This window comes from Capricornis sumatraensis, chromosome 8 (assembly GCF_032405125.1).
Source record: "Capricornis sumatraensis isolate serow.1 chromosome 8, serow.2, whole genome shotgun sequence".
Classification (NCBI taxonomy): domain Eukaryota; kingdom Metazoa; phylum Chordata; class Mammalia; order Artiodactyla; family Bovidae; genus Capricornis; species Capricornis sumatraensis.
This window is the reverse complement of record NC_091076.1, coordinates 91,782,491-91,803,459: the sequence shown is the minus strand read 5'-3', so window position 1 is coordinate 91,803,459 and position 20,969 is coordinate 91,782,491. Positions and strand designations below refer to the sequence as shown.

General features: G+C 47.5%; 1 protein-coding gene across 1 annotated transcript; it reads left to right on the top strand.

Moving 5' to 3' along the window:
- The first annotated feature begins 2,391 nt into the window (after positions 1-2,391).
- Positions 2,392-9,921, top strand: KRT32 (keratin 32). Its single transcript, XM_068977201.1, has 7 exons — positions 2,392-2,766; positions 3,330-3,412; positions 3,597-3,753; positions 5,274-5,435; positions 5,516-5,641; positions 7,226-7,446; positions 9,804-9,921. The coding sequence occupies exons 1-7, from the start codon at positions 2,428-2,430 to the stop codon at positions 9,919-9,921; spliced, it is 1,206 nt and encodes a 401-aa protein (XP_068833302.1). The 5' UTR covers positions 2,392-2,427.
- Positions 9,922-20,969: the final 11,048 nt, after the last annotated feature.

The window sequence follows — 20,969 nt, the reverse complement described above, 5'->3', positions numbered from 1 at the left end:
GTGGGTTGCCATGTCCTCCTCTGGGGGATCTTCCCAACCCAGGGATCGAACCCACATCTCTTATGTCTTTTGCCTTGGCAGGTGGGTTCTTTAGTGCCACTTGGGAAGCCCCACACATAGTACCAGCAAGGACATTTCTGAAGTGAGCATTTTTGACACCTATGCACTTCCCAAGCTGGATGTGGAATTACATTACCTTGTGAGTTGCACCATTCACACCAAGGTAGTCAGGAATCATTTCTTGTGAAAGCTGGAAGGGCCAAACACCTCACTCCCATTTAGACCTGTGGAGCTAAGCTGAGCCCTCAAAGATGGAAGACATACTGTTCTCTGAAAAAACAATAAAATGGAAATTATACTTAAAAAAAATTAGAGATATTTATGCTCCAATCACTCAGTGGTTCTCAAAACCACCTGGAGGATTGTTAAACACGGATGATTGGGTGCTGTTCTCAGAATTTCTGATTCAGCTGGTCTGGGATGAACTCGAGAAACTGCACCATTAACCTGTAACCTGTTGATTGCTGTGGTCTGAGACGAACCCTGCAATATCTTCAGGGTATAACTATATCTTATATTTTGAGAATGAGGACTTTTAAAAAGAGTTTTTTGATATGGACCATTTTTAAAGTCTTTATTGAATTCATTACAATATTGCTTCTGTTTTATGTTAGCATTTTTTAAAAACTAGATTTACAGTTTTTGGCTTTTTGGCTGCAAGGCATGTGGGATCTTAGCTCTCTGACCAGGGATTGAACCAGGATTGACCAGGGATGTGTCTCCGCATTGGAAGGTAAACTATTAACCAGTGGGCCACCACGGAAGTCCTGGGGGGTGAGGATTAGATGGACAATTTAATGCCAAACTCCCAGCACAGTACCTGGTACTTGTACACATTCCGTAAGCACTGGTGATGATCTTGAAGGCTGGTGTGATGTGTCTCATTCCATGTAGTTGGTATTCATATCACCCTTCCTTCTGTCTTCTTGAACTAGAATTTATGGTTGTTGCAAAAAATTAAACTGAGGGATGATTTAATCTAATGCTTTCAATTTGCTGGAGGGAACTGAAGCCCAGAGAGGTGGGGTGACTTTCCCAAGTCACACAGGGAGATAGGTCTCTATCTTGATTTTTCTTAAGCAACATATTTCGGGGAATAGGACAGGGTGGCATTTTTCCTTCCCTGCCCCTTCACCAACTCTTCTAGAAATACATGAAAAATAAGACAACTATTTATACTTCCATATTATATTGAGAAGGTGCATGAATAAGACGTGACTACATAACACACACATATTAAACACAAAGTGTGTGAGCCCACGAGTTCTGCACTCAGGCCTAAAAACCACTGGTCTCTCCTCAGGTTGCTTTCTTGGGAAGTGCTCAAGGACTTCTAGAATCAGAGACACCTGCTCCTGGTCTCCTGGCTCCACTCATCCTGGTGCTGCCATGTCATTTCTTGAGAGAGCTGATTCACTCTGCCTCTGGTCTCTGAGGTCCCAAAGTAAACCACCTGTCCAGCTTTTGCAGAAAGTGAGAGCAGAAGCTGTTTCAGCCTCTTCAACAAACAGTAATCGAACCCTCTGTATGTGGAGCAGTGAGAAACTAAGGGGAGGATCCAGAGAAGGTCTAAATTGAGCTTCTGCTCACAGAGGTACTCATGACATTGACCTCCTTTCCCAAGAGTAGGGGTCTCATCTCTTTCTTCCTCAGTAGTGTCCAGCTGAAATGATGTCCCTGTGTTGTTTGTTTTCTCTCCTCTAATTTTTTTCTTCCCCTGGGAGGAAGATGATGCTCATGAATGAGGCTCAGAGGCTGTTTTTCCTTCCCCCTGGATTTATACCACTGCCAGGATCCTGCAGCTTCTGTCACCCACACATCTCCTCCTTAAGGGGCCAGGCTTCCTCTTCCCACAAAGGATGCTCTCATTAAAAGCAGGTGCCTCTGCCCCAGAACTGTGGCCTGTCTCTGCACTGGAGAAGGCAGGGGCGCAGGGGACAAGGTCACTGGCAGCCCAGGGTCAGGCCCGGCAGCCCTGGCCTGGAAATGAGGGCCTGGGCTTGGAGTTGGTCCTTTGAAGATGTATCCTGGAGCTCTCTCCCCTGATCAATGACAGAAGACCAGAGTCCCGCGTTACCCAAATGACAAGCTTGGCCTCTTTTATGAGGAAAGGAACTCCTTATTGGAAACCAAATTACAAATTAATTAGCAGCTTCCTCTGGGACTGAGTCTAAACATCAACACCCCTCCACAATGATTTGGTAGCAAAAGGCCCCTCACTCCATGAGTATAAAAAGGCTCGAGCAGAATGCAGTTGGCAGACCACATTGCAATTCAGGTAGCTGCAGCCTTTCCGACACGCCATCTGACTGCTTCCCAGCCCCCATCAAGAGCTGACCCTGATCCTCCTCTGTCAGCTCCAGCTGCATGAGCTGCCGGCCAGAGCGGTGTCTGGGTTACGTCTGCCAGCCTGGGGCGTGTGTACCTTCTCTCTGTGTGTCCACCACCTACCACCCAACTAGCCGCATCTTCAGCTCCATGGGTTCCTACAGTTTGTATTATGAAAGTGTCTTCAATAGCAACGAGAAGGAGACCCTGCAGTTCCTGAACAACCGCTTGGCTGCCTACCTGGAGAGGGTGAGGCAGCTGGAGCGGGAGAATGTGGAGCTGGAGAGACGACTCCAAGAGGCCTGTGACTTTCAAGAGCCCACTGTGGGACCTAACTACCTGTGTTGTTTCAAGACCATTGAGGAGCTCCAGCAGAAGGTAAGGGCAAGTGGTGAACAGACTCCCTGGGAGGGCGACTCGAAGAGCTGAGATCCAGATTTGAATCTCATTCATTTCTTTAGCTACATTCAGGGAAAAGAAACTTCCCTAGGGCACAACATTTTCTCATAATTCGAGTGCTCAGCCAGAGTCCTTCACGTGGAAAGAGGCTTGGGATCTAGTCTCAGTTCTGACATTGCTTCATTACCTGACTCTAGGAGGTCCCTTCCCTGGGCCTCGGGTTCCTCATCTGGAAAATGGGGATAATAAGGGTCCTTATGTCTAGAAGATTCTATGGGCAAATACAGGTAAAGTGCTTAGCATAGCCCTTAATACGTGGTGAGTTTTCAGTAAACACGAAGGCTTGTTAAGGACCCTTCTAATGTCATGTCTAATAAAGTCTATCCTTCCATGTTGCTCATTGCCTCCAAAACAAGGCATTTAGATTCAAGACTATCCCCCAGAGTTCCAGGGGTTTTGGCAGGGGTGGCTGCAGGACTCACTTGGGTTCTTTCTGCTTCTTCTTGTCCTGGACCGATCCCTTCTGTGTGCCGTGGCCCCAGATTCTGTACTCAAAGGCAGAGAATGCCAGGATAGTCGTGCAAATTGACAACACCAAGCTGGCTGCAGATGACTTTAGGAGCAAGTGAGTTTGGTCCAGGGGGTGGGGTGGGGTGTGGGGCAGGGGGAGAGCCCTCTCTCCTGGCAGGTGATTGGGGACAGCATTCTGTTATTTTCCTAGACAGTTGGAAAAGTGCCAGTGGCTCCAGGTCGTCCCTGGGTCTGGTATTCAGTTTCAGCTCTCAGTGGCTGACCGTGTTCTTACACAGGTATGAGACAGAGCTGGGTTTGCGGCAGCTGGTAGAGGCCGACACCAATGGCCTGCGCCGGATCCTGGACGAGCTGACCCTGTGCAAGGCTGACCTGGAGATGCAGGTGGAGTCCCTGAAGGAGGAGCTGATGTGTCTCAAGAAGAACCACGAGGAGGTGAGGCCTGAAGTCCAACCAAGGTGGCTCTGGGGAGCCCAGTGGGGAGAACCTGGGGTTTGGGGTTGGCTAGACATGGGTTGAAATTCCCTGGCTGGCCACAGATTGTATCTGTGACTTTTCCCAGTTTATTAAAACTTTCTGAGCGTCCTCATCTGTAAAATGGGGCTGGCTCTATCAACAAGGCTTCTGTGAGAATTTCTGTGAGGTTATGGGTCTTAAGGGCTTCCCAGCTGGCGCTGGGAAGAACCAGCCTGCCAGTGCAGGAGACTGAGGAGACGCAGGTTTGATCTCTGGGTCGGGAAGATCCCCTGGAGGAGTACTTGGCAAACCACTCCAGTATTCTTGCCTGGAGAGTTCCGTGGACAGAGAAGCCTGGTGCGCTACAGTTCATAGCGTTGCAAAGAGTCGGACATGATTGAAGTGACTTCGAACGCATGCACAGGTTCTCAAACGCCTGTCCCTTGGCTGGTGCTCAGAAATGCTAACAACCTTCCCTTCTGCATTTCTTGGGCTTCTGTGATTGCCAAGTGCTTGTGGTGGCTTGTTTTCTCACGAGAACTACATCCTGGGAGTAGAGTGGCCCAGTAGGGATGAGGAGGGGTTATTTTCCAGAATTGACATGAAATGGCTGTCTGTCTCTGCTAGGCTGGACTGTGAGGTGGCCCCCACCTCTTCTAAGGGAAAGGCAGTGGTTTTCTTCTGCTTTCTCTCCCCATCCTTGTTCTTCCTTTCATCTGTTTGTACAGAATATACTTCATCCAAAAGGCATGGGTCGACCCTCTGCTTTCTGACTTTTCCTCATCTAATGTAGGTCCTTGGTATGCAACCCCTCTGCCCTGGGCACCCGTGCGCTGCGAAGCTCACCTGAGCTCTGGTGTTTTCTTCCCTCACTCCCTGGGTTGACACTCAACCTCTTGACTTTGGATTTGAAAGCACAAGTGTCTCTGAATCCTGCTAGGTTTCCTAGGCTGAAGTGAAAAGTAACCATCAGTTACCACATACTCACCGAATGCTTGAAGGCACCTGACTCATTCCATCTAAATCAGAGAACTGGGAGCTGCCCCAAGAGGCTGCTAATGAGGAGCTATCACCGAGTCTTGGCAGCCTCAGCGACAACTTTCTCTCCTTGGCTGCCAAGCCCGGGAGGCGCCTGCTGTAAGTGGGGCCTTGAACCAAGTAAAGCCAGGCTCCTGCTGCTCTCCTTCCCAGACAAATGCAGGCTGGGATGGTGGCAGGGGAGACAGGGCACAGCTGTCCAGTTTTAGTCCAAATGGATCAGGCAAACCCTCATGCTGCTCTCGGCTTCTGCCAAAGCAACAGGAAGCCTCTCCCATCACAGGGAGGTCCAGGTGGAGCTGAACGACCCTTGGGATGCTGCAGAGTGGCTGCAGCCCTCACAGGGCCCCTCTAACGTGGAGATTTTTAGCATCCTTTGCTTCATCTTCTCACATCTCCCTGGGTAGATGAGCCAGGATCACATGACTTCATATTTGCCTGGTGCTCTTGCCTCTTTTCAGGAAGTTGGTGCTCTCCGATGCCAGCTTGGGGACCGCCTTAACATTGAGGTTGATGCTGTGTCCCCAGTGGACTTGAACACGGTGCTGGAAGAGATGCGATGTCGGTATGAGGCTCTGGTGGAGACCAATCGCAGGGATGTGGAGGAATGGTTCACCAGGCAGGTGGGTCTCTCGCAGGGGGGCTGGCTTCCCCAGGGTCCCCGAGAGGCACTCCCAGCCTTCTCCTGTCTCCCTCATTGCAGATGGAAGAGCTTAACCAGCAAGTGGTCACGAGCTCTGAGCAGCTTCAGAGCTACCAGTCAGATATCATTGATCTGAGACGAACAGTCAACACCCTGGAGATAGAGCTGCAGACCCAGCACAGCCTGGTGAGTGTGCTGATGGGCTCCTCTCCCCCAGCTCTGGATGCCAGGCAGCGTGGAGAGTGGGTGCAGGCTTCCAGGAAGGAGGAGGGGGAGGAGGCGGAGGAGGAGGAGGAGGAGAGGAGGATGGGGAGGAGGTCCAGATTCAGCTACGACTGCTGCTTGCCCAGCTGACCTCTCCTGGAGGAATGTTTCTCCCAAGACCCAGCTCAGAGATAAATGGGCCATGGTTCATATCTGATGTGGGCTAAGTGACCACTGTCAACTACTCTTCCCAAGAAGGCTTGATCTCTGCTTAGCCTGCCCTTCCAAACCCATGCTTTTCACCCTTACCTGTAGAGCTTTAAAGGTGCTCCCTGCCCAAGTTCCTCCCCAGGTAAATTTAATCAGAGTCTCCGGAGGTGGGGCCTGGGCCTGGGTGCTTTTTAGAGGCTCCCATGTGGACTCTAATGTGCAGCCAGGGTTGAAGACCACTGATTTCAGTGATGCTTGTAGGGGAGGAGCCTGGCGAACCTCAGATCTAAGGCCTGGAGCTTAAGGTTGAAGAAGGAATATGGAATTTAGGGTCACATGAACGTGGGTTCAAATCCTGGTCTGTCACCAGCTGTCTAACCTCGAACAAGCCCCTTGACCTTTCTGGGTTTCAGTTTCTTCAGTTCTGCAGAACGTCCCTGCCCAGGTTCTCCCTGGCTCTTTCTTTCTTTTTAATTGAATGGAAATTTCTTTAAATTCTATAGTGCTTTTCAATTTTCAATAGTTTCACACACATGATTTCATATAATGCTATAATAATCTTTTTTTCCCCTACCCTTGTATTGCCCCTCACTCTTTTCCTCTCCCTGCTGGTAACCACTAGTTTGCTGTCTATATCTGTGATTCCTCTTTGTTTTTGTTTTATTCACTAGCTTATTGTATTTTTCAGATTCCACATATAAGTGATATGGGCTTTCCAGGTGGCACTAGTGGTAAAGAACCTACCCGCCAATGCAGGAGACATAAGAGATGTGGTTTGGATCCCTGGGTTGGGAAGATCCCCTAGAGGAGGGCATGGCAACCCACTTCAGTAGTCTTGCCTGGAGAATCCCATGGACAGAGGAGCCTGCAGGGCTACAGTCCATGGGGTCACAAGGGGTCGGACAAGGGTGAAGTGACTTCGCATGCACGCATAAGTGATGTCATACAGTATCTGACATATGACTTAGCCTAATGCTCTTCACGTCCATCTACGGTGCTGCAGAGGGCATTATTTTATTATTTTTTAATAGGTGAGCAGTATTCCATTGTATACATGGACCACATCGTCTCTCTCCATTCATCTGTCGATGGACACTTAGGTTACTTCGTCTTGGCTATTATATGTGATGCTGCTGTAAACACTGGGGTCCATGTATCTTTCTGAATTAGTGTTTTTGTTTTCTTCAGATATATACTCAGGAGTGAAACTGCTGGGTCATATGGTAGTTCTCTTTTTAGTTGTTTGAGAAACTTCCATACTGTCTTTCACAGTGACTGCCTCTTGGTTCTTTCTGAGCCAGGCCATGGAGAATAGGCCCATTCTTATTAGTTATTTTGTCTTTCCCTTTGCCTTAGAGAGACTCCCTGGAGAACACCCTGACAGAGACGGAGGCCCGCTACGCCTCCCAGCTGGCCCAGATGCAGGGCCTGGTCACCAACGTAGAGTCCCAGCTGGCTGAGATCCGCTGTGACCTGGAGCGGCAGAACCAGGAGTACCGGGTGCTGCTGGATGTGAGGGCCCGGCTGGAGGCAGAGATCAACACGTACCGGGGGCTGCTGGACAGCGAGGACTGCAAGTACGTGGCATGTGTGAGGTTTGGGAGAGGTTACAGGAAGTAATTGCCTATAAGATAGAGCCATGATTAAGAAGTGATTAGGAAGCTGGCATGATCCGGAGAAGTCAGGCAGGTACTCATGGTGCCATCTCACCCCTGGCCCACTGGGACCATTCTGCTCCAAGCTGACAAACTCCTTCCAAGTGCCCACATGTGCCAGGCAGCACGGGGGAATGGAGATGGATGATGCCAGAGCGTCTATTCTCAGGTCATTTCCATCTCCAGGGAGACGGACAGGCCACTGGAGATCACACGGGTGTGTGTGGGAGGATGTCTTTGACACTTGGGAGGATGATGTAACTTCATGTGATAAGCTGCGGAGGGAGGGAGGACAGGAAAGGTCAACTGGGCCTCATTCAGTGGAGAACCACTAAGGTCCATGCTGGGGAGGGAGGATTTTATTTAATAGACTGTTGGGAGGCCTTACTCTTTTTGAGGAGGAAAGGATAAAATTTGCTTAACTGACTAACTCCCTTGAACTCAAAGACAAGAGAAAAAAAAACTTATTTTTTGATGCTTATTTTTATTTATTTGTTTTTGACTGTGCTGGGTCTTTGTTGCGGTGGAGGCTTTCCTCTGCGGCGAGCGGGGTGACTCGCTAGTTGCAGTGTGCAAGGCTTCTCATTGCACTGGCTTCTCTTGCTGTGGCTCCCAGACTCTGGAGCACAGGCTCAGTAGTTGAGGCTCACAGGCTTAGCTGCCCTGTGGCATGTGGGATCTTCTCCAGTCAGGGATGGAACCCATGTCTCCTGCACTGGCAGTGGAATCTTTACTACTGAGTCACCAGGGAAGCCCAGGAGAAGATATTTTCCTTCCCTGTACCTGGTATCTGGTATAGTGAATGCTCAGAAAATGATCAAGGCAATGAGAGCTCAACACTACTTTTCAAGAAGATGGCAGCAGAAAGGACTGAGTGGAAAGAAGGAAGGAGGAGGATTAGGCAGGGGAGCCATTCAGGAGGCCCTGGGTGTGGTCTAGGTAACAAGAAATGGGGAGGGTCTGAATCCAGGCAGTGGAGGCATCCACTCCCAGCCATGGTACAGGTAGAACTGGAAGGGTTGGTGGCTGTCTGGAGGTAGGATATCTCTGGGCCTTGGACAGCAGGTGGCTGATGACTGTAGGTAGACATTCAGCCCTGCTTTTCTATCATTTATAATCCTGTCCTCCAGAGCAAAGAGTTGCAGAGTCAAATCTCTTTCAAGGACCAGGCCAAGAACATACCAGAGTGATGTGGGTCACTGAGGGATGGTGGAGAACCAGGGAGCTCTGTCCTGTCCAATGAGGATGGTGCTGCCCCCTCAGGGCCATTTCTACCATGTGAGATGAAGATTCAGTATTGTTGGGTCTTCCCATTATTCAAGGGAAGCTGGTTTTCTTTTAAATGTTATGTTCTCATGATTTTTAAATTAAAAAAATAATCCAGTGCTTTCAAATTAAAAAAAAAAAAATCCAGGCCAAATGGAACACCCTTCACGCTGGATGTGGTCCTTAGGCTGCCTATCCAGTCTCTGGGCTACTTGGCCTCCATCCTATGTCCAGTGCGTTGTTGCTGGTTTTGAACCCACACCTGTCAGTCTCTGAGATCCTCCTTTTGTATTCCTTCTCTAACAACTGATGAATTCATCTTATTCAAAACATTCTTATCAAGCGCCAGCTCTAGGCCAGGTATACAGGGTGGGCACAGGGATTGCTGATCTCTCTGGCTAGTGGGGAGACAGACGAGAGTAGAACAAAGACAGAAAACTCTGGAAGGAGGGACATGGTGCCCTGCAGGGATCTGATAGAAATCAGGGGAGGCTTCAGGGAGGCTGTGGCAGTTGAGTTGAAGGAAGCTTCTCTTCCTCCTGGCACAAGGGGGAGCCACTAAGGTTTTGGACAGAGATTGTTGTGCAGTCGCTAAGGCCTGTTTGATATCCCTTGAACTGAAACATGCCGGGTTTCCTTGTCCTCCACTATCTCTGAGTTTGGTCAAACTCATGTCCGCTGAGTCAGTGATGCTATCTAACCATCTCATCCTCTGTCTGCCCCCTCTCCTTGGTCAGGGGAGGGGGCATGCTAGAAGGTCACTCTGGCTAAGGAACTGAGGATGCTTGGATGGTTAGGAGGGGTAAGAGAGGGGTTGGGGAGACCAGTTAAGAAGCCGCTGGGCTCACATAGGTGAAGACAATGAAGTTACGACAGGGAAAACTGTGGAGATGGTGGCCACTGGGAGCCGTTGGAAAGCACAAAGGGGAGGGGGGTGGCGGATGCAGAATTGACCGGACTTGTTGGCGAGCTGGGCTTCTTTCTAAACCTCTCCACATGCCTTTCTTCCACAGGTTGCCGTGTAACCCATGCTCCACTCCCTCCCAGGCCTCCTCCAGTGTGCCCCAGACCGTCTGCGTGCCCCGCGCCGTCTGTGTGCCTTGTGTGCCCTGCCACCCGAGCTGCCACTGAAATCCCTCAGCGATGCTGGATCCTGAGGGATGCGAACTGGGTGGCTGGTGCTTCCTGAGCTGCGCCTGCCTGCAGTTCAGCGGCCACCAAAAGAGCAGGGCCAACCCCCTTGGGAGCAAGGAAGGCCACTAGCAGTACCAGGAAGTGAGCCGTCAGCAACTGCGCTCTGATACTGCAGGGGGCGCTCTAGCTCCCGCGTCTTAGAAATGGCTGCTCATATTTCTCTCTTTGCGGGTGTTTCTGGCGGTCCGGGCTGCGCTTTGGAGCACTGTTCTTAGTTAGCTAGTAAATAAAGCCTCATCCAGGGTCCTGCACACCTGTCTCCCTCTCCTCGTCACGTATGCTGCTGTATCCACCAGCCAATGCTGCTCAGTTGGGCTCCAGAAGAATGTGGCCAAATTTTATTTTATTTTTATGCCCTTTCTGCTTCAATAGAGACTTGAGGGGCATTTACTAAAAAGACCTGCATGCCACAAACGAGTTAAAACCAGGCCATCCATCCAGAGCCAAGTAATAAAAGAATAAAGAGAAGGGGATGGTTATAATGCTAGAATCCTATGCCAGAGTACTGTTAATTGAGTATCTGATAACCCCACCCCCAAATCTCATTATACTTGGTACAATGGGATCATTCATTCATTCATTCAAAAAACCTTCATGCAGGTTCCATATTAGGGGCTGACAAACCCACTGTGGTAGTCCTCCAGAACCTTGTTAATACTTCATTTAACCCTTGAAACAGTCTGTGAAAAATGTACCATTATTGAGGCCAGAGAGATTAAGAAACTTGCCCAAGGTTACATAGCTTGTACGTTGTGCACCCAGGACTCAAATATAGACTTTCAGGTCCCAGAGATACTCAAACAATTCATATTCTCTGTCCCCACTAATCACAAACACAGCTGAGCGCAGGGGATACAAAAAAATGCAAGCAAAGCAATTTTCACAGTCCAGACACTTACAATTAGAGAGAGCTTACCAGTGTGTGTAAGGCCACACTCCTTCCACAATGAACCAATAAAAAAAACAAAAAACTATTACTACCAGTTACTGAACACTTATATTGCCCCTGGTGGGCTTTGCTGGTGGCTCAGTTCAGTTCAATTCAGTTCAGTCACTCAGTTGTGTCCGACTCTTTGCAACCCCATGGACTGCAGCACGCCAGGCTTCCCTGTCCATCACCAACTCCTGGAGCTTCCCTGTCCATTACCAACTCATGTCCATTGAGTTGGTGATGCCATCCAACCACCTCATCTTCTGTTGTCCCCTTCTCCTCCCGCCAGTGGTAAGAATTCACCTGCCAATGCAGGAGTTGCAGGAAATGTGGGTTTGATCCCTGAGTCAGGAAGATCCCCTGGAGTAGGAAATGGCAACTCATTCTAGTACTCTTGCCTGAAAAATCCCATGGACAGAGGAGCCTGGCTGGTTAGTCTGTGGGGTCACAGAGTTGGACATGACTGAGCATGCACAATACATGCATGCACACACAATGCACCTGGTATTCTGTTGAGCACCTGGAGTAAATGGATTTATGCAGTTTTCACAAACACTCTGTAAGGTAGGCATCAGGCATCATGTTCATTTTACAGATGGGAAACGGAGGCTCAGAGAGTGGTTTAGTCAGCTGCCCCAGGTTATAGGCACGATCAAAGATTTGAACCCAGCTCCACTGCAGCCTTATTCTAGCCACTCTGCTACACCCCCAAATTCCTACTTAGAAAGACAAAGATTGGGAGAAGTACTAGCTTGAGGGAGAGCAGAAGGGCTTCATGTAGCCTGCGGTGTTTGAGACGGGCCTGGAAAGTTGACTAGGATGTCTACAGAGCAAAGGACAGGAATAGGTATTTGGGGTCTGTAGGAAAACAGAAATCAGGCCCAGGAGGCTTTGAATGGACCTGTTGACTGAAGCAGCAGGCTCATGGGAAAGACTGGTGGGAATAAAGTTCAAATGGTAGGAAGGCATCAGCCCTTGGGAGGCCTCAGGTACCCTATGAAGAGCCTGGACTCTATTCTGAAGGCAGGGGGAGGGCGGTTTGGGCCCCTGGATGACATGACTGGAGTGGTATTTTAGAAAGTTCCACCAAGGGGTATAAAGAAGGTGGCTGAGAGGCAGGGAGAAAGTGAGTGGAAGAAACTCACAGGGTCTTGACTAAGGAAATGACAGTGGGAATGGAAAAATGAAGGGTCAATCTGAGCAACTCAGTGAAGGAGCCAAGTAGGCAACAGATTGGCCGTGGCAGATGAAGAGGAGAGAGCTGGAACCTTGAATACCTTTCTGAACCTCAACTTCCAAATACACAGTCCTTCTTTAATGAGCTGAGGTGATAGTTCTATTAAGGATCTGCCCTCGAGACTTGCCGAGAAGTGATGAGAAAGGAATTGGATCCTGAAGCTGCCTGGGACTCTCCGGACATGATCCTGCATGCATGCCTGACGGACTGGGTCATGAGCCTGGCAGGAGACACAAACACACTGCTTAGCTAGCTGTGGTTACCGGTTGGAGTAACTTCAGTGAGCTGCAATGTCAAGGGACAGGGGCTTCTCATTGGATGCTCCAATAACTGAGTGCAAACAACACTTCCTTCTGACTTTCCATGTGTGCGTGCTAAATCGTTTTAGTCATGTCCGAGTCTTTGCTACCCCATGGACTGTAGCCCACCAGTCTCCTCTGTCCATGGGATTCTCCAGGCAAGAATACTGGAGTGGGTTGCCATGCCCTCCTCCAGGGGCTCTTCTGGACCCAGGGATTGAACTTGCATCCCTTACATCTCCTGCCTTGGCAAGTGGGTTCTTTACCACTGCTATCACCTGGGAGGCCCTTTTACTTGCTCTTGCTGTGCAAAATTTGTCTAGAATGCGCTTAGCTTGATAAACATAACAGACTGAACAGAACCAAATCTTCATTCAGTTCTAGAATCCTGGGCCTTTGCTTTCCAATACTGTGGCCACTACCTCCATGTGGCTATTTAAGTTTTAATGAAATAAAATGGAAAAATTCAATTCCTCAGTTGTACTAGCTACATTTCAAGTGCCCAATACCTATATGTGGCTGATGGTACCACATAGTGCAGAAAATAGAATATTTCCACTATTGTAGAAAGCTCTACTGGATGCCACAGTCCTGAACTGTCAGAATCACAAAGAGCCTTACAGATGAACTGGTCCAATCTCTCCCATGTACAGACAGGGAGTCTAAGGCCTAGGGGAATGGAAAGATGTACTCACAGATACACAACCAACAGGTGGAAACTGGAACCAAAGGTTTTGCCGCCAAGGCTAGCAGGTCTCTCTGAGCTCTGTATGTTTTCTCCAAGCACTAAGGTTTTAAAATAAAAATAAAATAAAAACTTAAAAACAAATTTTATTATTTTTTCAGGTTAAGAAATATTTTCCCCTTTCTCCTACTTTTACATCTCTAAGAACAGAGACTTGTTTTTCCCCCTGAGATGCTGAAACTCTTTCCCGGGAATATAATTCTTCTTTCAAAATGAGCTAGCAACTACCTGAGACTTCTCTTGCAGTCCAGTGGTTAGGACTCCACGCTTTCACTTACGAGGCCGTGGGTTTGAACTTTGGTAGGGGAATTAAGATTCTGCAAGCTGTGAAGAACAGCCAAAAATTAAAACAAACAAAGAAACCACCAAACCCAGAATCTCCTCATCCTTTTTAAAATTAATTTTTTTATTGAAGGATAATTGCTTTACAGACTTTTGTTGTTTTCTGTCTCTCCTCATCCTTTTAACATTTGACTCGGTAGGTGCCTGGACCTTAGGCTGTAGCCAGTGCTGCAGCAGACGTAATCACACAGGGACTGAGGACCAGGAGTCCAGGCCCCAGGACATTTTGGGGGCCTCTGTAGGTTCCTTGCTCCCCATCACATATTGTTTAATCCGACCTGGTCATTGTTTCCACACTTGTGTGTCACTCTGACTTGCCAAGACCTGTCTGACCACTCAAATGCTCATTCAAGCTTTTTAATATGAAACCAAGCCCCACAGCCCAGGGCCGGGAGTGCTATCCCCTGCTGGTCACAGATGGCCACCATCTTTCGTGTTTGGATGGTCCTTCCAATGGGCTTGCCTGGTGGCTTAGATGGTAAAAAATCTGCCTGTCCTGTGGGAGACCTGGGTTTGATTACTGGGTTGGGAAGATTCCCTGGCGAAGGGCATGGCAACCCACTCCAGTACTCTTGCCTGGAGAATCCCATGGACAGAGGCTACAGTCTATGGGGTCACACAGACACGACTAAGGAACTAACGCTTTGAATTTCCAAGCTAGAAACACCACAAGGGATCCTCCCACCCAACCCATCTCTCTTGTCTGATGGATGAGGAAGCCTCAGGCATAAACTCTGGAAAGGCTTTTTGCCCATCAGAGCCAGGACCTCCTGGAGACTGGACCCAATGCTACACATGTGGGGGTTCTCAGAGGAACTCATATCAAAGTCTCTGGATTTAATTAACTCAGGTTTATAGGAGAACCTTGGCAGGGCCACAGCAAAGTAATAAAGCCTCTGGCATAATTGATGTTTAGAAGAAACTCCCACGGGTAGCAGGATACTCCCTGAGTGGGGATTAGGAAAGAAAGGACCTGCGTTTCAAAGATGCAACTTTCCCTGAGAATATTAAGGAGACTGGGCCTCACATCTGCCACCACTCATGGTCCTAGAACAAGGCCTCCTTATGGGGTGGGAGTGGGGGCCCAATGGGGCAAAGGAGCCATTCAAGAAGCATGGCCAGAAGGCGATACTTGCAGAGAGAAGGGCCCAGGAGTCAGACACAGTGATGAAGAGGCCAGGTGATTTGTGGACTGAATTATGCTTAATGGTACCCTCCCTACTTTGTTAAGAAAACTTTCACAATATGATCAAAACAAGATATGCCACATGAGAACTGGGAGAATCATTCACAATGAAACATTTCTCTTTTGGGGTTTCATAAATTTTAGTCTATGAATGCAATGATCTCAGTTTGGCAAAACAAGAAGTTCCTACGATTGTTTGAGGTCTATCTTCTCGAACAATTGTTTGAGATAAGTGTATTTCCAAAGAGACCTCTTCTTTAGCATTCAATAAGTAACCAGACAGACACACAAACTAGCATCTTGCCATAATGGAAATCATCAGTGACTTTGGCTTTAGAAAACCTGAGCTAGAGTTCGAATTCTATTACTAACGTGCTGTGTGATTTTGGCAGATAGCCTAACCTCTGTGCGTCTCTGTCTCCTCCCCTGTGGTAATGGGGATAATTCTACCTCCTTCACAGAGTTGTTGGGATAGAATGCATGTGAAAATGCCTATCATGATGCCTGGCACAGGGTAAGTGCTTGGTAAGTGCTGATTAAAGAAAATCTGCTTTGCTTTTATATAGAGAGCGGATAAACAACAAGGTCCTACTGTATAGCATAGAGAACCATATTTAATATCCTGTGATATGGCTTTCCCTGGTGGTCCAGTGGTTAAGAATCTGCCTTGCAATGCAGGGGACATAGGTTTGATCCCTGATCGGGGAACTTAGATCCCACATGCCAAAGAGCAACTAAGCCTGCGCATCATAACTGCTACACCTGGGCTTCACAGCTGGAGAGTCTGTGTGCTGCAATGAAAGGTCCCGCATGACGCAATGAGGATTCCGCGTGCTGCAACTAAGACCCCACACAGCAAAATAAGTAAATATTAACAAATTATTCATGTAGAATTAAAATAAAATATCCTATGATAAACCATAATGAAAAGAATATTAAAAATAATGCATAAATATATGTATATGTATAACTGGATCTCTGCTAGACAGCAGAAATTAGCTGTCTGCTTGGCCCTGCTTGGCCCTGGTCACTAACCCGCAGCTGGGCTTTCTAGGACCATGGCTTCTAGTGCAGCAGGAACCCCTGCTCTTCAGGTTCTGTGAAAAGATGTCTTTACTGCAGGGAGGCTGGGGCAGGTGCCTGCCCCAGAAAGGCTAAGATCTAGGGAGACCTTCAGCCTCCAGCATTACATGGGGCCTACATGAGAGAGTAACAAACCTAGTAGGGATCTTCCCAGAGCCTGCGATTTATGGCCAGGTCTGCCTGGTCCTTCTAATGGTCACCCAGGGGTTGGTGGGGACTCTCCTGTCACTGCAGATGAGAGTAGGGTGGGAAGCAACTGAAGCCAATTTCACAAGTGGCTCATCCCTGATGGGGGACAAGGGGGAATTCCCTGTGGCTTGGCTTGATTTTCAAGTTTTCTTAGTGGGGCCACTTTCTTTCTGCAGCGTATGGGGAGCTGCATCTCTCTCTTCTGGATCCTAGCTGATAAATGAAATGAAAAATTTAGTGAGGTTGCATGTTGAATCTGAATCTACCATTGTTGGGTTGTTTCACTGAGTTACAGTGGGCACTGGTCCAGTGTTTTTTAAATGATGGCTGTGAGTGACTGATGGTCTATGAAGTCATTTTACTGGTTTTCAATCAGCTTGAGATACACACACACACATACACACAGACTGAAATGAAACAATAGAAATTAGAAAAGAAGCATTTTTATGGGAAATTGAATCTTTATGTATATGTACATAGTCTTGGGTTGCAAAACATACAGTGTAATTCTTCCTTGATTTGTGCTCAGGAATTCAAGCCCATGGTCTGTTCCAGAACTTGCCTTTTCAGACGAGAAATCAGGGACCAGAGAGAGCTCACTGACTAGTTTGGGCCATTTGGCTAGTGAGTGACCTTGCTGGGAGCAGACCCTGTACAAAGATGTCTCCTATTTAGTGAGAACAAAACCCTAATCCTGCCCTGTCTGCCCTCGAAGGAGACTCTCCTCTGTGGGGAGAAGTGGCTGAGTGATTTGGTCATGCCTGCCTGGGGGACTGTCACTAAGCATCCCAAACAGGACTTGGACAAAGGACCCAGATTCCCCATTGCCGGTGGAGGGTGGTGGTTGAGAGGAGACTCAGGCCCACGCTGAGGATTAACAAAGGGGATCTATGGATCCCAAGTCTAGATAAGCTGGCTAGCTGCTGTCTTGTCCTAGTCACTTGGTCCTTCCAGGAAAACAAGCTTGTCTTAAGATCTACCTTCTTCTAGCTTCCATTTCCTTCTGCGGGCAGGAAGCAGTGCCCAGCCCAAGATGTTCCCAGGAGCTCCGTTTCCGAAACAAGACTTCTGGGTGTCCAGAAATTGCCTCTTCTGTTTCGGGGAATGACCCTTCTTTGCAGGTGAGGATGTGTCAGGTGGGCCCCCTCATGCCACAGGTGTGGGCTACAGTCACGGATTCCGCACTCCAGTCCCCGGGGAATGAGAGTCAGCTCCTCACAGAGTCCCAGTGTCTGTGCTCCCATGCTGAGCTCTTTCTCCCTCACCTTTGATGGGGCGGGGGAGACCTTGTAAAACATGACTAATTCCTCCCTATGGAGGGTGTGGCTAGTGATACAAAGTGGGTTAAATAAACACCATATGAAGACAAGGGAGTTACGAGGAAACATCCAGTCTTCAGAATTTTTTAGATTTCAGAATTGCAGATAAGCTCTTTGTGCCTTTCTACTGTTTTAGGAAAAGTAGTTTTTGTATTTTAAAGATAATTTTTATTTTATCCAATTAATACATTGCAAATAGTTGAAGACTTCAGATTACACTTCATCAATTTGTCTTCCCAGAAGCAACTGTTTTCAGCCTTTAGCTCTTTCTTCTGGTGTGTACATTTCTATAATGCTGAGTAATACGTGAATATGGTTAACTTTAGAGTCTTCAAGTTTAGATGCTATCTAGCCTTCCTGTTATGGTAAGTAAGGAATTCGCTCTCTCTACTATACCATTATTTTCTCTGCTTCCCCTGAATTCTGCTTTCTGGGATATGATTCTTGCCCAGTAACTCTCAGGACAGATTTTATAATCTTCATTTCCTACAACAGAAAATGAAAGCTCTGTGGCTTAAAGCCAGAACCCACACTTCTGCTGGATTCCAAAGTGCTGGTTTTCATTATATCACATTTCCATGGTCTGTTTTCTTGTTCTTCCAGGTTACTGCTTCTCAACCTTGGCTGCACATTGGAACCACCTGGAGAGCTTTAAAAAATACTGATGTCCCTGTCATGTCCAGGGATGCTGAAGTTATTGGTCTGGGTGTGGTCTGGGTATCAGAATTTCTATAAGTTTCCTAGAAGAAACTTATAGAAACTGCACAGTTAAGGTTAGAAGTTGTTCTTGATGGGATTTTAAGGGGGGAGACATTGCCCCAGATGTTTCTAGCTGCCACATTCAGGAGAGTTGCCCCTTCTTAGAGCAGTGGTTACCAGACTTGAGCATCCTTTGGAATCTCCTGGAGGGCTTTTGAAACAAAAATTGCTTGGCTCCAACCCCAGAGTTTTAAAATTCTGTGTATCTGGAGTTGGATCTGAAAATGTGTATCCTGACAAGTTCCCGGATGATCCTAATGCTGTTGGCCAGAGAACCAGACTTTGAGAACCACTGCCCTGGAGGCTGACAAAGCTAGGTTAGAAAATGTCCAGACCCTGTTTTTTTTTTTTTTAGCACAGTGTGGAAACCAACATAACTCTGGAGCTTTTCTTATCAAAAAGCACCTCTCTGTGCTGATGCATCCCTGCCTTACCCTTTCAAAGGCTCACTTGGGTAAGCACATTTCATGGGTCAGTGTCAGAATCTGAGAAATGAGAAGACGGCCCTAGCATAGCGCACATGGCACTATCAGAGCAAGGCTGTTCCTTGAGACACGCAAACCAACCAGTGGATTCTACCCTTTCCAGGCCTGGCTGGGATCTTGGACTCTAAGGGAAGCATAACACGTCAGTAGGTGATAAGATGATGAAGCAGTTGTAGCCGGCCCCATGGCTACACTGCCTTCTGTTTTCCTAAGGGCAGATCTGTTGAATGTGCATTCATTGTGATCTACCTTTGACTTCAATGTAGGTTTATACAATAAACGAATATGTAAGAAATATATTGTCATCAATTTGGGTTGGGCAAGTGGCATTGAGTGGAACATGGAGTTGACTCCTATGGATTCTTCGCAGCTCCACATTCAAGGATATCATATGGGTACCTGATGTTGGCTATTATGGAAGTATTTACAGCACAGAAATTGGCATACATTATAAATAGAGGCTTCCTACCCCTCCCGGAAAGCTAATTTACTGGTGTACCGCTGGTTGGTGTATATGTTTTTCCACATTGTTTAAGAATCTCTGATTTTACTTCACTGGTTCAACATACAACTACCTTCGAGTGGTCACAGGGTGTTTCTCATTCTCTACTCACTTAAATACACATCGATGGAGTACTTAGTCTCTTTACAGGCTATAACCAGGCTCTGTGCTGGGCTCTGGGGATACAGAAATGAAGGAAGAGAAGCAACAAGATAGACTCCCTGACCTCAAGGATTTCCCCTCTCAGCAGTGGGGGGGACACACCCATAATTTTCACGGATGGAAGGAGTGTGCCAGCAGGGGCTGTGCTACCTGCCTAGGAGGCTCAGAAAGGCTTCAGAGGGAGTGCAGTTGAGCCCACGAGCTCATTCATTTGTGACAGTCATTGCCCCTGGGTGTTTCAGACTCAGGATATCTAGTAATAATGGATCTATAATAAGCAAAATAAAGCCATTTCCAGTACCTTTCTATTTCCCACCATTGGAATCTTTGATCTGTGTCAAAGATCTATTTTTAGTCTAGCTGAAACACAATTCTGCGTTTCCTCCCTCCCTAGAGCATTGATTATCAAGGACACCCCAACTCTACCAATCCACCTCTGGAGCCTTTTTCCCCATCATCCTGGCCAGGGCAAGGAGGATAGATCACCTGGACGAGCAGAGGGTGGGATCAGAGGCTCACAGGCACCACCACTCCCTCTGCCTGTGAGCTGAGGTGCAAGCTCATGATTGCACCCGTGAACCTTCCCATCTCCAGGATTCCATAAGACCTGTTTCCCCACACTCTCACCAACAATGCACTATCCAGTTAAATTAATCCTAAAAGGAGAAAGTGGTATTTCCTTACTATTTTGGTTTCTATTTCTTAATTATCAGTGAACATTCATTCATATATTAAGCCATTCTTACTCTTATTTTTCTGAAAACATGAAACTTTTTAAAGGGGGTGATGGTGATGGTTGGAGATCCTGAAGAGGAAGGGAACTGACATTATTAAGTGCTTGCTGTGTACTAGGTATTATGCTAGAGGGCTACCACTTGGTGTCCTTTATTCCTACCAGTAGCCCTGTGTGTAAATATTACTGTAAATGTTCATAGGACAAAAGTGAAGAAGCTAGCTTTAAATGCAACATTTAAAAAACTAAGATCATGGCATCTGGTCCCATCACTTCATGGCAAATAGATGGGGAAAAAGTGGAAACAGTGACAGATTTTTATTTTCTTGGGCTCCAAAAGTACTTCGGACAGTGATTGCAGCTACAAAATTAAAAGATGCTTGCTCCTTGGAAGAAGCAAACCTAGACAAACCTACGACAAACCTAGACAGCATATTAAAAACCAGAGACATTACTTTGCCTCCAAGAGTCTATATAGCCAAAGCTATGATTTTTCCACTAGTTATGTATGGATGTGAGAGTTGAACCACAAAGAAGGCTCAGTGCCGACGAATAGATGTTTTCGAAATGTGGTGCTGGAGAAGACTCTTGAGTGTCCCTTGAGCAGCAAGAAGATAAAGCCAGTCAATCCTAAAGGAAATCAACCTTGAATATTCATTGGAAGGACTGATGCTGAAGCTAAAACTCCAATACTTTGGCCACCTGATGCGAAGAGTTGATTCACTGGAAAAGACCCTGATGCTGGGAAAGATTGAGGGCAGGAGGAGAAGCAGGTGACAGAGGATGAGGTGGTTGGATGGCATCACCGAGTCAATGGACATGAGTTTGAGCAAATTCCTGGAGATAGTGAAGGACAGGGAAGCCTGGCGTGCTGCAGTCCATGGGGTTGCAAAGAGTCAGGCACGACTTAGCAACTGAACAACAACATAGGACAAAATGGATGCTTTTAAAGGTTGGTAATGTGGTTGAGGTCAGGCAGCTCAGAAATGGAGGTTTTGGTATTTTCTATTTCT

What these genes read in the sequence shown, in the direction of transcription:
- KRT32 (XM_068977201.1), top strand. Translation starts at nt 2,428, where the DNA reads ATGAGCTGCCGGCCAGAGCGGTGTCTGGGTTACGTCTGCCAGCCTGGG. An exon ending in TGCAGACCCAGCACAGCCTG is followed by an intron (nt 5,642 to 7,225) that starts GTGAGTGTGCTG and finishes CCTTTGCCTTAG; the next exon opens with AGAGACTCCCTGGAGAACAC. An exon ending in CTGGACAGCGAGGACTGCAA is followed by an intron (nt 7,447 to 9,803) that starts GTACGTGGCATG and finishes TTTCTTCCACAG; the next exon opens with GTTGCCGTGTAACCCATGCT.